The sequence below is a fragment of the Lates calcarifer genome, linkage group LG7_2, assembly GCF_001640805.2.
Source record: "Lates calcarifer isolate ASB-BC8 linkage group LG7_2, TLL_Latcal_v3, whole genome shotgun sequence".
Taxonomy (NCBI): Eukaryota; Metazoa; Chordata; class Actinopteri; family Centropomidae; genus Lates; species Lates calcarifer.
Genome location: NC_066854.1, coordinates 11,320,911 through 11,335,140, shown reverse-complemented (window position 1 = coordinate 11,335,140; position 14,230 = coordinate 11,320,911). Strand labels below are relative to the sequence as shown.

The 14,230-nt window shown below is 40.0% G+C and overlaps 1 protein-coding gene and 1 long non-coding RNA gene across 2 annotated transcripts in view; one reads left to right on the top strand and one right to left on the bottom strand.

Moving 5' to 3' along the window:
* Positions 1-13,876, bottom strand: part of xirp2a (xin actin binding repeat containing 2a) — a 51,072-nt gene extending 37,196 nt beyond the window's left edge. Inside the window, 1 exon segment of the mRNA XM_051066025.1 lies at positions 13,471-13,876. Within this exon segment, the coding sequence (XP_050921982.1) occupies positions 13,471-13,683 (213 nt within the window). The 5' untranslated portion in view covers positions 13,684-13,876.
* LOC108900580 (uncharacterized) lies at positions 7,123-11,477 on the top strand. Its single transcript, XR_001963754.2, has 3 exons — positions 7,123-7,484; positions 10,005-10,050; positions 10,352-11,477. It is a non-coding gene; the product is annotated as an uncharacterized LOC108900580 (long non-coding RNA).
* Positions 13,877-14,230: the final 354 nt, after the last annotated feature.

Below are 14,230 nucleotides of genomic sequence, written 5' to 3'. Positions count from 1 at the left end.
TCTCTAAAACATGACTGACCTTCTTCAACAATTCACAGCAGTGAGTCAAAGGTCTCAGCAGTCATTTATAACTATTACAATGCAGGGGGAGCTTTGCAATATTTGAAGGGACATTTTGAAGTATGGATATTGAATTTGTTTGCCAGTTGCTTGGATCATGGTATCAAAGGCAAGCAGCAGCGAGACCATGAGCGAAGTACTTAATATGAAGAAGAACACATCAGGCCAAGGTTATGCCTTGTTTCTAACTGTATTCTACAAACTGAAACATTTCAGATGTACCTACTGGAAAAAAAACACTGGGGGGTGCCTGGTAGGACAAATGAAGATTCAAAGATGGCTAAAAGAATTTTAAATAATGGCAGACTCTGACATGGAGACTGTACTGTGGGTTTTTTTTTTTTTTTTTTTTTTTTAAAAAAAGGTAAGTTCAGCACGATCATCCTCTTTGGAAAAATTATTTCTAACACAAAACTGCCAAGAAATTTCAAAAATGAGAGATTTAAACCTGCAGTAAAAAATGATTACACAAGAAACCTTCTCTCTATGCTCCGTATAACCCCCCAAAAACACCTCCTGCTTGATTCACTCCTCCTTAAGTTATGAGTTGCTCTGTTCTTGTAAAGACAGTTCACAGTGGAGTCAGGCTGATTCTGCTGCCAAGCAGAGTGGAAAATTCAATAGTCTGTAAAAATGGCCTGATAACATCTATCTGACCTAAATGTTGCATTTATCATTTACTGATCTCACTAATAGTGGGTGGATTTTTTCCTAATAAAAAGCAGCAGCAGGTTTACTCACTCATTTACTTGCAGTTGAGCCACAGTGATAGAATAAGATAATAAAAACTCCTGTATTTTGTATACAGTATGTGTACATTGCCAGGGATCCTGCCAGTAACTAAAGAGGCTGATGAGTGCAATTAAAGGGGCACTCCATGAATTTTACACCTAAAGGTCACTAGTTATGATGATTCCAACTGCCTGGAAAACCAGTTGTTAAATGTCTTCCGTGGCTCCACAGGAGCTTTGCCAAGCCTAAGAAAATAACCTGATGATATCATCAGGGTTATTCCAGCTCAGAGAGTCACTCAACTCATAACAATATGTATCATTTGGATTTACTGGATACAGCAGGGAGTCTTGCTCTCATTTTTGTTTATTTGTTATGTTTGACAATTTATACAATCTGTTGATATATCTGTATGTATTCATACACCTCATAAATGGATGTTGCTAACTCAACATCTTCTCTTTCTTGTAGTATTCTTTTTATCATGTGCTGTCAACCCTAGAGCTGCTGAATTGTCTTTTGTTGTTTCTCAAACAATGAAAATAAAGATCTATTCTACTATATTGTAGTTTTGTGCTTGTCTCTCTTCTCTCTCTCTCTGTCTGTCGTTCTCTCTCTCTCAATCAAACCAGTCGGGAAGATGGCCGCCCATCTTGACCCCAGTTCTGCTCAAGGTTTCTGCCTCTTAAAAGGACGGTTTTTCTTCACATCACTGCCTAGTGCTGCTCATCTGTGGAAATTGTTGGGTCTCTGGAAATAATATTTTTAAGAGTACAGTACCTGCTCTATGTGAAAAGTGCCCTGAAATAAGTTCTGTTGTTATTTGGTGATATATGAATTAAACTGACTTGACTTAATCAAAATGTATGAGCAAGAAACCAAACCTTTTTACACTAATTATCTGTAAAATGTATGAATGTACAAACAATAATAATTTTTCTTATGTCTTTTGTTAGACTACTATTTCCAAGAATTAACTTAAATTAACAAAATTATTTTAGACTGGTAGGTAAAAAGCTCTATATGCTGACGTTGGCTATGTAGCAGTAGCAAAACTCACAAATAGTGCCTTTAAGAGACAGAGAAATGTAGGATGGAAAAGTAGAAGAGTATGAATATCCTGTCCTCTGCTGCATCGACTCAATACAGTCCAAGGTTTTGCAGCTTTGAGAAAATGCTTCCTAAGGCATCTGTGCTTTGGCTTCAACATTCAGCTGTGTTGTCTGCAGCTGGCTGCACACAGCAACGCCTCAACCTCTGGGGTTAAATCATTCAGGCTGTGTGAATAAATAAATGAGTGAATGAATGCATGAGTGCCTGAGTGAGAGGCTTTGTTAATTATACGAGGTAACGAGTCATTTTGGAACAACAGCTATTTGAGAAAAGAGACTGAACTGCAGAAAACAGAGGTCTAAAAGGTTTCATCTAAATATAGCTCACAGCTACACAGATACATTTTAATATGTTTGCTTATACAATTAGTTTTTTCAACATTTACTTATTTTTTCATACTGATGTTTTAATAAAAATGTTGCAGTATCGAGCAGAGCTTAAATCACAACACAACAAAAGATGGATATAGAAATAATTCTAAAAACTTTTTTGTTATTGATTTCCTTTTGATTTCCATGTCCTCCGCTTTGTGTCAGGTTATTGATAGTGAGCTGATAAAATACAATAACATTCAGTCTGAACATGATGAAATAAACCTGTAGGTTTTTTCAGCTGTGGTCACTTTGCACAATATTCTACAACTACACAGCTCCTCAGACACCAACACTTATACAAATACACAGGGCTAAACAGGACTAACCCATGCTAGCAGCTCTATGAGGCATTGCAGCTAAATGCTAGCTTTAGCATTCTAACACGCTCGCAACGACAATGCCAACATGCGGATGTTTAGCTAGTAGCATAAAAAAGATCTTAAAAGATGCAACTGGACTTTTGCAGAACTTAATACACAGACTAACCACCACTCACACTGTAAACATGCTGTCAGACTCTATCTCAACATAGCAAACCAGAAAAAAGACCTCTTATGTCAGAGAGAGCTTGGCCATCCTATTGGTCAACTGTACAGTACTTTTATATATCGACTCTGGCAAGTCCTGCTCTTGAGAAGCATTACCTAATGAAATCCTGTTAAACCAAACGTCTAATGAAGGGTATACAAATGTATACCTGTTCTAGATTGACTCTAGATCCTTGTCCATGTTGACTCAGAATCAGTTACAAACTGTTTCCACTATCAAAGTTTGCTGTCCTTGAATTGAGAAGCACATTATTGCAAGAGATCTCCTTTTCATCAGGAATAGTATGTACAAGATTTGCAGCCTGAACCACTGAAATGGCTCACAAAGTGCCACCATTATTGTCATTTGCAGGTTAAATGCCACCAGCAAAATCTTGTAGGCTTGTGCTGTTTGTTGGCTGAGGTAAAAACATGCACAAAAAGCACAGAACTGCACTAAACCAACAGAAATGAAGCGCTACAGACTGAATTTGGATCTCAAGACTAATCGTCTGCCTTCTTCAATCACCTCCTCCTCATTGGTGTTATGCAACCATGCGCATTGTTCATCTGAAGGTCATCCCAGCTTTCACGCCATCCTCGCTTCCACTCCCTCCTTCTCTCTCTGTCTACTCTTTGGCAGCTGCTTTCTTTTCGCCATTGTTTTTATTTGTGCCGGGTGCCATAAGCATTCCCTTTTGCAATCCAGCAGAAGTACGAAAACATTTTTTTGGTTTTCAATCCTCTATCGACTGTCCTTATTATGACTAAACAGAGGCATGGCGAGATCCGCCCACATCAATATTTCAAACACTCATGGGCAAACATGGGCACAAAAGAGACACGGTCCAGAAGCAGAGAGGGAGAAGAGAAAGAGCCAAAAAAGAAGTGAAAAAGACAGTGTCTGAGTGAAAAAGTGAATCGACAGACAGAGAATGGTATTGTTTAGTGTTGAAAAAAGTCAAAGAAAACAAACCTAATGAACAACAGAAAAAAGAGTGATAGAGAGGTAGAGAATGCAACGGAGTGGGGGGGTTAACAGTGATTTGAGGTTTTTCTACCAAGCCCAGCTGGGAGAGAGGGGATTAACTAAAGGCCAAACACCCAGACAGTGTCACAGTGAAAAGCCAGGGAGGTGAGCAACAGCTAAATAGAAAGACAGACAGAGGAAATGAACAAACAGAAAAAGAAGAAAGAACAGACAGACGTAAAGTGAGCCAGAACAAAGCCAACAGGGTATATGATTCACATTTATGGCGACAGACAAACAGAGCTGAGCTATTTTCATACTGAAGCCCTCCACTACAAAAACTTGTCTTGATATATGAGCTAAGGGCGCATACATTTCTGCTCCGGTCACAGCCTGTGCTTCATTTTCCTCCCTGGCAGTTTTTTGACACATAAAAACTTGGTGATATTTTTTCATTCTATCCCGTGCTTGTGGAAAGGCTGTTTTTTATTTATTTATTTATTTTTTTTTTTGGATACATGATGCAACATCTAGTCAGAGTTTTCCCTCAGCAGTATTTGTGGTGCTGTCCTGTCAAAATCCTCTCCTGTGTCTGCTTGACGAACAGTGCAGTGGTTTCTGCTTTATTTTTTCACTCTTTTAAACCTGTTTCATGGAGCGAGGTAAAAAAAAATGTGACAGATATTTTTAATGAAAACTGTGACTGGACAGTTTAGACTGTAATAGATGCGGTATTGCACCAAGAAGTGGTACAGAAAGTGGCAGGTTGGTGAACCACTGTAGCCGGTGTGCCAACTGCTGAAGTTACTGAAAATGGAACATTCAACTTTCTAAACTTTGCTAATGGTCATTTAGCTAATGTGTTAGCTTGTTAGCTTCACTCGGTTGCTAACATAAAACATATTTGTACCATTGACTCTCGTCTCATAAATGTCCACAGACCATTTCCCTTTTCTTGAGTTGTTTATACTTGGACAGAGGAGGTTAAATAAAAGTGGATGGTGCAACACAACTAATATGTTGCAATGGCTTCCTCTCCGTCTCCTTAAAGGTCAGCACTGTTGAGATGGTGTGCTATTGCTCTCAAAGTTATGGGTCAAACTTGAATCTGTATTTACTCCCCCCCCCCACCCTATGAGTGAATCTATGAATTACAGCAATTCGATTAGAATCAATCCAGAAAAATGAGTCACAGTGAAATTTTGTTGTTTTAAATTCAGCTGTAACCAGGCCTTCAGGCACAGGAATTTAACATCTGAAAACTTTCTCTTGGTTCCACATTCCTATAACTGGCATCTAAAATCAAACTTCACAGATTCAAACTGACTGTGTATCCGTGACAGACTTTACTTTGATCCTCACACCATTTACACCTGCGGTCTGCCCAATACAACCACAGCTGTCTACTGCTGGCCACTGAGCAGCTTCACTGGAGCAGTTAGAGGTTATGACTAAACCTGCTGCTATTTTTAGCATTACTAACACTCCTCATAGGGCAGCTTTGCTACAGCAAAGCCAGCGGGTAGTCCAGTGTAGTGGAAACATGTTCATTTCCAACTTTCAGTAAGGATGATTTCACTCACCAGTACGTAAAGGAGTGAAGGAGTTGACCATTTATAGAAAATGTTATAATAACTGCACTGTACAGTACACCTGTATGACTCTGTAGTCAACTGATACTCACACAGCTAGTGAGACTGCAAGTGATTGTGAAGCGTGAATGAAACAGCTGATGCCAATCAGCTAATATAAGCATGACTTAAGTGTTCTGCCTGAGCTAACACTATGCTCCAGTTATTCTTAAAGACCTGCAAAATTTCTCTGTAAAATCAATTTATTCCAGCAGAATCTCCGTGACTGGATACACTCACAGGGGAGAAGCAAATGCATGCAAATTTTTATCCAACTGGGATGAACTTTGATCCCACAAACCCACATGGCTGACCAATAAAAAGTCTGACACTGCTGAGCTCTGAAACAGAACAAGACTATTGTAGCTGTGTTCCACAACCCCCTTTTTAGTTTAGCAACTAGTCCTCAGCAAACCTCTAGAACCAAATATTTAGCAGATTAATTTCACTGTGGTGTCAACAGTGAACAGAATCTAAACCTGTATCTGTCATACAGTATCTGTCCATACTCACTCACAAACCATGCACAGTATTTTTTAGAAGTATAATTTAGTGCCCACTTCAACAGGTTTTAACCAGTGTTCCAGTGCTTCACCCTGCATTTCCACAGGGTTAAGTGCCTTGCTCAGGAACACACTGGGGTGGAAGCTGTTAAAGGAGAGGAGAGTGATTTTGTTTGCCCAACTGGGACCATTTGCAAATGACAAATTTGACCTAGATCTAGTGAGCAGCAGATAAATTAAAGTTTGACAGACATCAATGATTTTGAGTTTCCAGAGCTTGGCTGCAGAAACTCCCTGTGTGTATTGACTGCTGAAAACAGGGCCATTAGTAGATCATTAATACAGGCTGGAGGTGTGCTCAGACCGAAGAAAGAACATAGATATATGTCCATTTCTGTAACAGACTTCTAATATTAGACATCTGTGTGTTTCACAGACGTCAGGGATGAAGTATGGTTACTGATTTAGAGGGCCATTTACATTAAGATAGCATAGCGAATCATGCTCATCATAAGATACTGCAAGTCAACTTTTATAACGAGATCTATACATTTACATGTCTGTCATGATGTTCTTATTTTCTTATATGAAAATAATATACTGCATAATTACACAAACTGATTTATAGTTATATTGTACATGTATATAGTCATATATGGTGATGTATATTCAGTTTCTGTATCCTGTGGCCTGTGGCAGAGCTCCTCATTCTGTATTCTGGCTCTCTCTCGCCTGATTATCAGTGATCTTAACTAGGGCTGAAACCTGACAGACATCTGCTTGTCTCCAGGGAGAGAAAGTTGTGGGAAAAAGAGAACATTTTGAAAAGAGTTTTTACAAAAAACTGCCAGTGTCAGTGATTGTGCAGCCCTGAAGTGGGGCCTGATGAAGCTTATCATTATTGAAACATGAATATAATTTGTTAATCAGACTCTGACCCGCTTCACCTGCTAAAATATGAACTCGCTGTTCATTTTGATTCTCTCTCTTAACCCCCACCCCCACCGCTGATTCACTCTGATCACTCCCTATCCATCCTCATCGTCCTTATCCTCTGCCTCCCCCTCCCATCCACTCTCAGTCCTCTTTCACAATATGGCCCTGTGCTCGCTGAATGTAAATCATATTTCAGTCTCTTTCATCAGTCTCTGTGCTCTCTTAATGTTCAGTGAGCAATGCCAACATCACCAGGCACTACTATTTATACTTGACGACTCCAAAGTGGACTGGGATCTGACTCTGTTTTCAGCCTCTCCAAATATACACTGAACTGTGGAACTGACATCGCCTGACATACTGCATGCCTGGTTGATATTCTGGGGATTTAAGTCTATAATTATATGAGTGCGTAATACAAGCTCATGCAGGTGGACGAACTTCATGTCACCTTAGAATACTGGCGTTTATATTCAACCACATGTGACCCAGATTGATTTTTAGCCATCGCTAATGACATGGCGCTAGCAGGGATGGCAATGTCGGTTGGTCTGCTGCTTTGGTCCGGACTGAATCTCAACATCTTTTGGATGGGCTGCTATGAAAATTTCAACACTCATGGTTCCCAGATGTGAACAGTAAGTCAGCTAAAGATACAAAAATGTGAAACAATTCAACACACATGAAGAACAAAGTTTTGAATAAACATTCACTGTGGTTTAGATGGAGGTGTTTTTCTAAGGAAATTCCTCTGGAAATTGACCCCTATTTATAAACTCAACATATCCAAACTTGTCTGTTTTCCATATTTGTACAAAATAAACTTCCTTGGAAATGATTGTCAGTTGTAGAATAAAAGGCTACCAAATATGGTATTGCCATTCAGTCTCCCCACAGTATGACTTAATACTTTTAAGTTTTTAGCTTTTATGCAGTGCTATCACGTAGTCAGATTTGTCCAATTCTTTGGTTTCTGACTAAATACCTGCAGAAAATGACATTCCCAGCAGCCTCAGCTGTATGAGTTTACTGCTAATTATCAAATGTTAGCATGCTAACATAACAGCCATACCCAGTACACAGTTTGCCTGCTAAACATCAGCATAGTTTGTATTGTTATGTTGAGCGTTATAGCATGTTGGCATTAGCATTTAGCCCATATCACTGTGGAGCCTAGCAGCTAGCATGGTTGTTGAGACTTTTTCCCAGCATTTCCTGGTAATGAAAGAACTGGGACTAATTTCTGCCAACTGTTTACATCTGTAAACACTAGTTTGTGTTTAGAGCTAATTAGCAAATGTTAGCCTGTTAACACTCTAAACTATGATGGTGAATATAGAGAAGAATATACCTAATAAATAACAGTATGGTAAGGGTTGTCATTTTGACCATGATGTTAGCATTTATCTGAAAGCTCCACTGTGTCTAAGTACAGCCTCACAGAGCTACTAGCAATTTATCTCTATGCTTTGTTTTTCTCAGCTCTAGGCATGAGGTTTAACGATTAAGCTCTCATTTATGATGCACAGCAATTAAGATTTACATTGGAAACCTTTTCTGAAGAGTCCTTCCTCTTTTTCGCCATGGCAACGAGGAATGGCGGAGATGAGAGATGGCGTGGTGTTGCCCTCACAATGACATACTGTCAGAACTATAATAAATTTTGAAACAGTTAGCCTTGAGGTCTTTGGCTAATTGTTGAACACATATGCTCTTGTGGGGCTGTGGGTGTCAAACTGCGTTAGAGAATCAAGACAATCTGAGTCAGCGCAACAATCTGTATGGAAAAAGGCCCAGAGATATGCATTCATTACCCAGCTATGGGAATGGATTATCATACACTGCAGTGAATATGCACATGCTACCACAGTGCCTCTGGGAAAAAGGGCTGACAGCAGTACAGAGCAGACTTTTAGGTACATTTCAATTCATCAAATCCATAAACAAAATAAACGTCAGGTAGACAAATTATTTATCTGAACGCGTCAAATGAAGAAGGCAGTTTCAGGGCTGTGTTTGGTAGACCACGTAACAGTGTAACTATTCTCAGAGCCAAGGTGGTGAGCAACAAGTCATCATCACACAGCAGACTAGCAATGCGTCACACACACAGCTCCGCTGCCAGCTCCATTAAAAGATTTGAATCTGTGAAACTGAGACGAAAGAGATGCCTGGTAAAAGTTAATGGAATTTTTACGAGCTCAATGGACTTGATGAGGACGCCGGTGTCCTCATCAAGTCTGGATCAATTTCTTGCAGACACATTGTGGCTTTTAGTTTATTTAACATTTAATTAAGTGCATTTAGGAACAGTGGTGCATATTGATCGATTTCTTTTTTTTTTTCCTTTTTTTTTTTTTTGAAAATTGTCCACAATTAGCCAAAAGGCTCAGTGTCATTCCCATCTGATACTTTGAAGTGAGATTTTTCAATGTGGCAGACTGACAAAATGCACACTCTTTGCATAAAAGCTGGAGAAGTGACTTAAAACAGCTATAGAAATGAACCATATGAAAAGCCTAATGCATTGCTCCATTTAATGTCTTTTCGATTGAGTGCTGCCTTTTGAAAACAGGCCATTTGTTGAGGGCATATTATCAAAGGTTCATAGAGAAAATATAGTAACAGGAGGAAAATTAGTATCGTTTCAATCCATTCAGCAAGATACATTAAGAACCATGAGAGGGAGTTAGTAACAGTTATGAAAATAAACCAAGGGAACATTCCAGACCTCTAGTGCCACTGTCTGAATTTATGTAGACACCTCATTCAGCGCCATGGGGCGCATGAGCCCTCCATCTAAAAAAGTTACTGTCTCTCTTCAACCATGTTATCCTGTTAAACACATGTGACTCGCTTTATCACATGGTATGAAATCCTTTTAAATTCTTTTCTGTTGTGATAAATTTACCAAACACATTAGAATTTGATATATTACCAGTTATGCAAATCCTGATAATCTGACTGCTTAGACACAAGAGAACAGCCATTTTAAGACACCTTTAAGCATTGCAAATCAACTCCAATTAACACCAGGTGATTAGCAATTGTCTCACTGTGATAAACTTGTGATTAAGTGCATATAATTCATCCTTTCACTGATACTCTGGTGTATACAGAAACAGCTTTAACACCAGCTTGCACTCTTAACCTCACAGATGCTGCACTGCCACCCACTGGCTAACAGCTGCCATCACAACATGAGTAAGTGCCAAGCCAGGTCATGAGCATTAGAAACATTTAAATTATGTAACCACTAATTTATGCCTGAACATTTTAATGAGCCTGAACAAAATAATGGAAAATTTTCTTAAGTGCAAATGTTCACCGGTCTTGGTTAAAGGCCTATTTTTGTGCACATTTGCATGTATGTAAATTACCAGTGTGTGCATGTGTGCTTCTGAGAATTGTAAACCCCCCCCCCGAATGATAAGATGTGTAACACAGTGTCATCTCATCTGTCTCATGCATCAGTGTGTGTGTGTATTCTTCCCTGTGTGCTCAGTCATGACCAGAAGGTCAGACAGATGCTGTAAACACAAGCCAGCGTCCCTGGAGGATCGGCCCGGCTACACAAGCGGAAAACCACGCTCTTTGCACTCAAGATAAACCGTTGCATCATTTCACATCTGCAGTTGTTGGAAACGCGCACTGCCCCCCCCCCCACACCAAGGATTTTGGCCACAGCCGAGCGACCACCTGGGAATTCATCAGTCATTGTTATGGCTGGCCGTCCAATGACATTGCAGCGTTTAAATAAATTAAATGAGCCACAGAAAGAAAAATATGGTGCATCATCAAATATTAAGCTCAGCCTTACAGATGAGTTGGGAGACAAGGTCGTGTTTTATAACCAGCCGGCTGCAGAGCTATAGTCCTCTCCTCTCTCTGGGAATCTGGGAACACTGCCCATATGCTCCATTAACACTGACTACAAGCTTTTTTTCAAGGAAAGATAGGAACAGACTGTAAGCACTCATGATACAATTCCAAGCTACAGCATGTGTTGCAATGCCAGCTTGTGACAAACAGACATTTGACCAGCTGTGCAGCTTGTTATTTAAAAAGAATACTTATAAATGATTTTCTCATTTCTCCCAAGGGTCATAAATAAGGATTCAGTATGGCAATAGAAGAAAACAAAACTTGAATCTCAGAGGAAAGTTGATTAGTTGTAATGACAGTGAGGGTTTAAAGTCAAATTATTCCACAAAGTATCTATTATCTCTAGTATTTGTAGAATTATGACCCTTGTTCTTGAGCAACAAAGGAGTAAATAGTGTGATATTATTGAGCCACTGTCTGCAGAGGTTGGTGTAGGTGGGTTACAAGAATGTTGGACTTCAACATGGGAGATCACTCATTTTCTGCTTCCTGAACAGTTACTGTTGGTTTCTTTTAACACTGACCATGATCATTCCCTTTCGTTTAACTCTATACCTTTTGTGACCATGCTCATGAAGGTCCCCTAACCATAACAAAGAAGTTATTTTAACCTAAATCATAATATTCCCCTAACCATAGTGTTATAATGTGAGAAAACTGTTTTACTTTTTCTACAGCAATGTTGTTTTGTAATGATTTTGGAAGGCACTGACAGTGATGTTCTCCTGGCAGTAGAAAATGCCATTTCTAGTTACTCCAGTCCTTGTCTGTAAAATGGTCAGATATAATAATAATAACTGTTAATATTGTCATTATTAGTGTTATTATGTTGTCATTGTTTATTTATTTTGGCCACTTGGGGGAAGTAGAAATAAGCTATGAACAGGATACTGTCATATTATCATCTTTTAAGTAGCTAGGGTGGACCGTTGCTTACATTCAGCAGATGCAGAGAACATTAGCACCTGAAAAATTTAAGTCCAGTATTCAGTCTGTTTTTGGTCTCCACCAACCCCTGAGAGAAATATCTGTCTCACTGGCTGCTAAATGCTCCTCTATAGTCCACTTAGTCCCTAACTTTACCTGTCTGCTGTTTGGTGCTACACAGGTAGTGAAAAGTAGCTTTAAGAGCTTTTAAACAAATGCAGAAAAAGAAGAAAATAGCTGCTTATTGCAGCTGTAAACAACACTGTTGAGAGCAATGAGACTGAACCAAAACATAAAAGCTGCAGGCCTCAAACCTGGTACAGTCTGTAATTCTCTGTGGGTTTGCAGAAGCGACCCCTTTCACACACAGTCACTTGATCCATTAAAAATATTGACTACAGCTGCTTTAACAAGTTAAACACAAGAGACAAAAGAGACTCAACCACACAACTCAGCGACTATTGTATATCAAAAGGCTGAGAAAAATCTCCTAATGATAAGCTGCAGATAGCTAATGGTCAATGAGACACTGTGGAATGTGAAGCAGCCATAATAATCCCAAAGCAGAGCTCTTATCTTTTGAGACTGCTATGGCTCATACCACAGTAGCCCAAACACATGTCTGATGACAAAAATAAGGATGCAGTATATTAGCTGGACTGAAAAGCAAAAGAAACCCTCACAAGATGTTATCTTGGCTTTGGTGATGTGGCTCATTAACCACAGTCATCTGTAAAATGTTTTCATCTCAGGAGCCAGATGTGATTTGATTCTAATAGTCCCATGTCTCTCTCTGTTCTGGCCTGACGGAGAAGGTTCGCGCTGCTTCCAGCAGCAGCCGACATACCAATTACAGGGTTATTTTTAAGATCCTGCTTAACCATAAAGCTCCCTAAAATAGGTCTTAAATAACAGGGTATCAAATATCACCAACCTAGTAGCACTGCATAGATGCAGCTGGTGTGTTTCAGTGCCACCAGTTTGCAGTGGCACACACTGAGAACTACATTCCCCATGATGCTTTGGCTCATGTGGATTTTGTTGGCTTGTATTTTTATAGCTTGGATACTCCGAAGAGAGAGGTTTCCATGCACCATAATTGAGCTCATTGTCCTTGGAACATTCTGAGCAAACATTTAGGAGCAAAAAGTAGGTCATCTGGGCCTTTTTGTCTCATCATCAGACATTTGGTAAATGGGAGGTTTTCTCATAATGACCCACTTCACTTCCAGCAGACTTAGATTTTCCTCTCAGAGAAGCCAGCTGAGATGGAAAAACAAAGCAGGGGAGAGAAGGCCACCCTCCTCTCTGGGAAGGAGACGTGTACTGTAAGTGTTTTTCACCAGAGTTTGAGGAAATGATGGAAAAACCACAAATTGCCAGCAAGTGAATCATACTGAAGCAAATGGAGAGATCGAGGACATCACATTTTGTCTTCAGCCTTTCCCATAATCCAAAAACAAGTTACAGTTATGGTCAACCAAAACCTTCCTCGACAGTCATTACATAAAGAAGAAAACTGCAACTTGCAACAGTGAAATCTACATAGTGTACAGTTTCACCACTTAGAAACTAGATCTGGTTTACTTCACAGCCATGTCACCTCTACTGACTTTACACTTTCAAGTTTTTTGAAGGTGTGCAAGAGCTTTTCAATCTGTTCACATACAGGTTGCAACAAACCCACCCATCTATCTGACACATTCAGTGCAAAGTGCAGGCCATGACAGTGACATACTTGGAGAAAAGCAGAAAGTTAAGCACAGTTCACACTAAAGTCTAAAAATAAAAGTCCATAGTAGTAGTACTTACTGAATTTGCCACAGCAGGCTTCTCAAACATCCTCTTCAGGCTATCAAGTGGGATGTCAAACCTCTCAATCCTCTTAGCAGCCTGCAGGTCCTCTCTGAGCACTGGATCGTCTGATGCCTCTACCTGCGGCCCACAGGGACTATGGGAAACGAAGCCCGAGGTCGCCGACACTGCGCTCGCCACCTCCTCTCCATTTCCTGATTGAATTTCCATTGTTGTACAGAAACTGTATCTGCCCCCCCTTTTCCCTTCAGGCTGGTGGTGCTTGGAAGGGAAGTCTATTGTGTAAGGTGAATCAGAAGGGGTGAGGAAGTGAGGGAGAAAAAGAGGGAGCTATAAGAGGGTGAAGAGCAGAGATGGAGATGTTGCTGGGGTTCCCTCTTTGTCTGTCAGGCTCTCTGGGTTGTGCAGGCACACTACGCAGCTGGAGGGAAGAGGAGGAGAAAAGAAAAAGTTCACAGGGAAAGTTTTTTCCTCTCTCCCTCTGCCCTGTAATTACTCATGCACACAGCAGCTTATGTAAACTCACATGTGGGTTCAGAAAAGCAAATTGAGATATGAGTTGTAAGAGCAGGCCAAAGAAGTGACGACAAAGGAAAGAAGAGAGTGACTGTTAGAAAAAAAGGAGGAAAGGGGACAGAGAAGTGCTGATTCTGTAAGGTTAAGCCTGCTTCCTGAAAACCCTGTGTCCTCTTTAACAACTCAAAAAAAAACACATACTTGTTTTTCTGGATACACTGTTTTATCAGCCTGATACTTG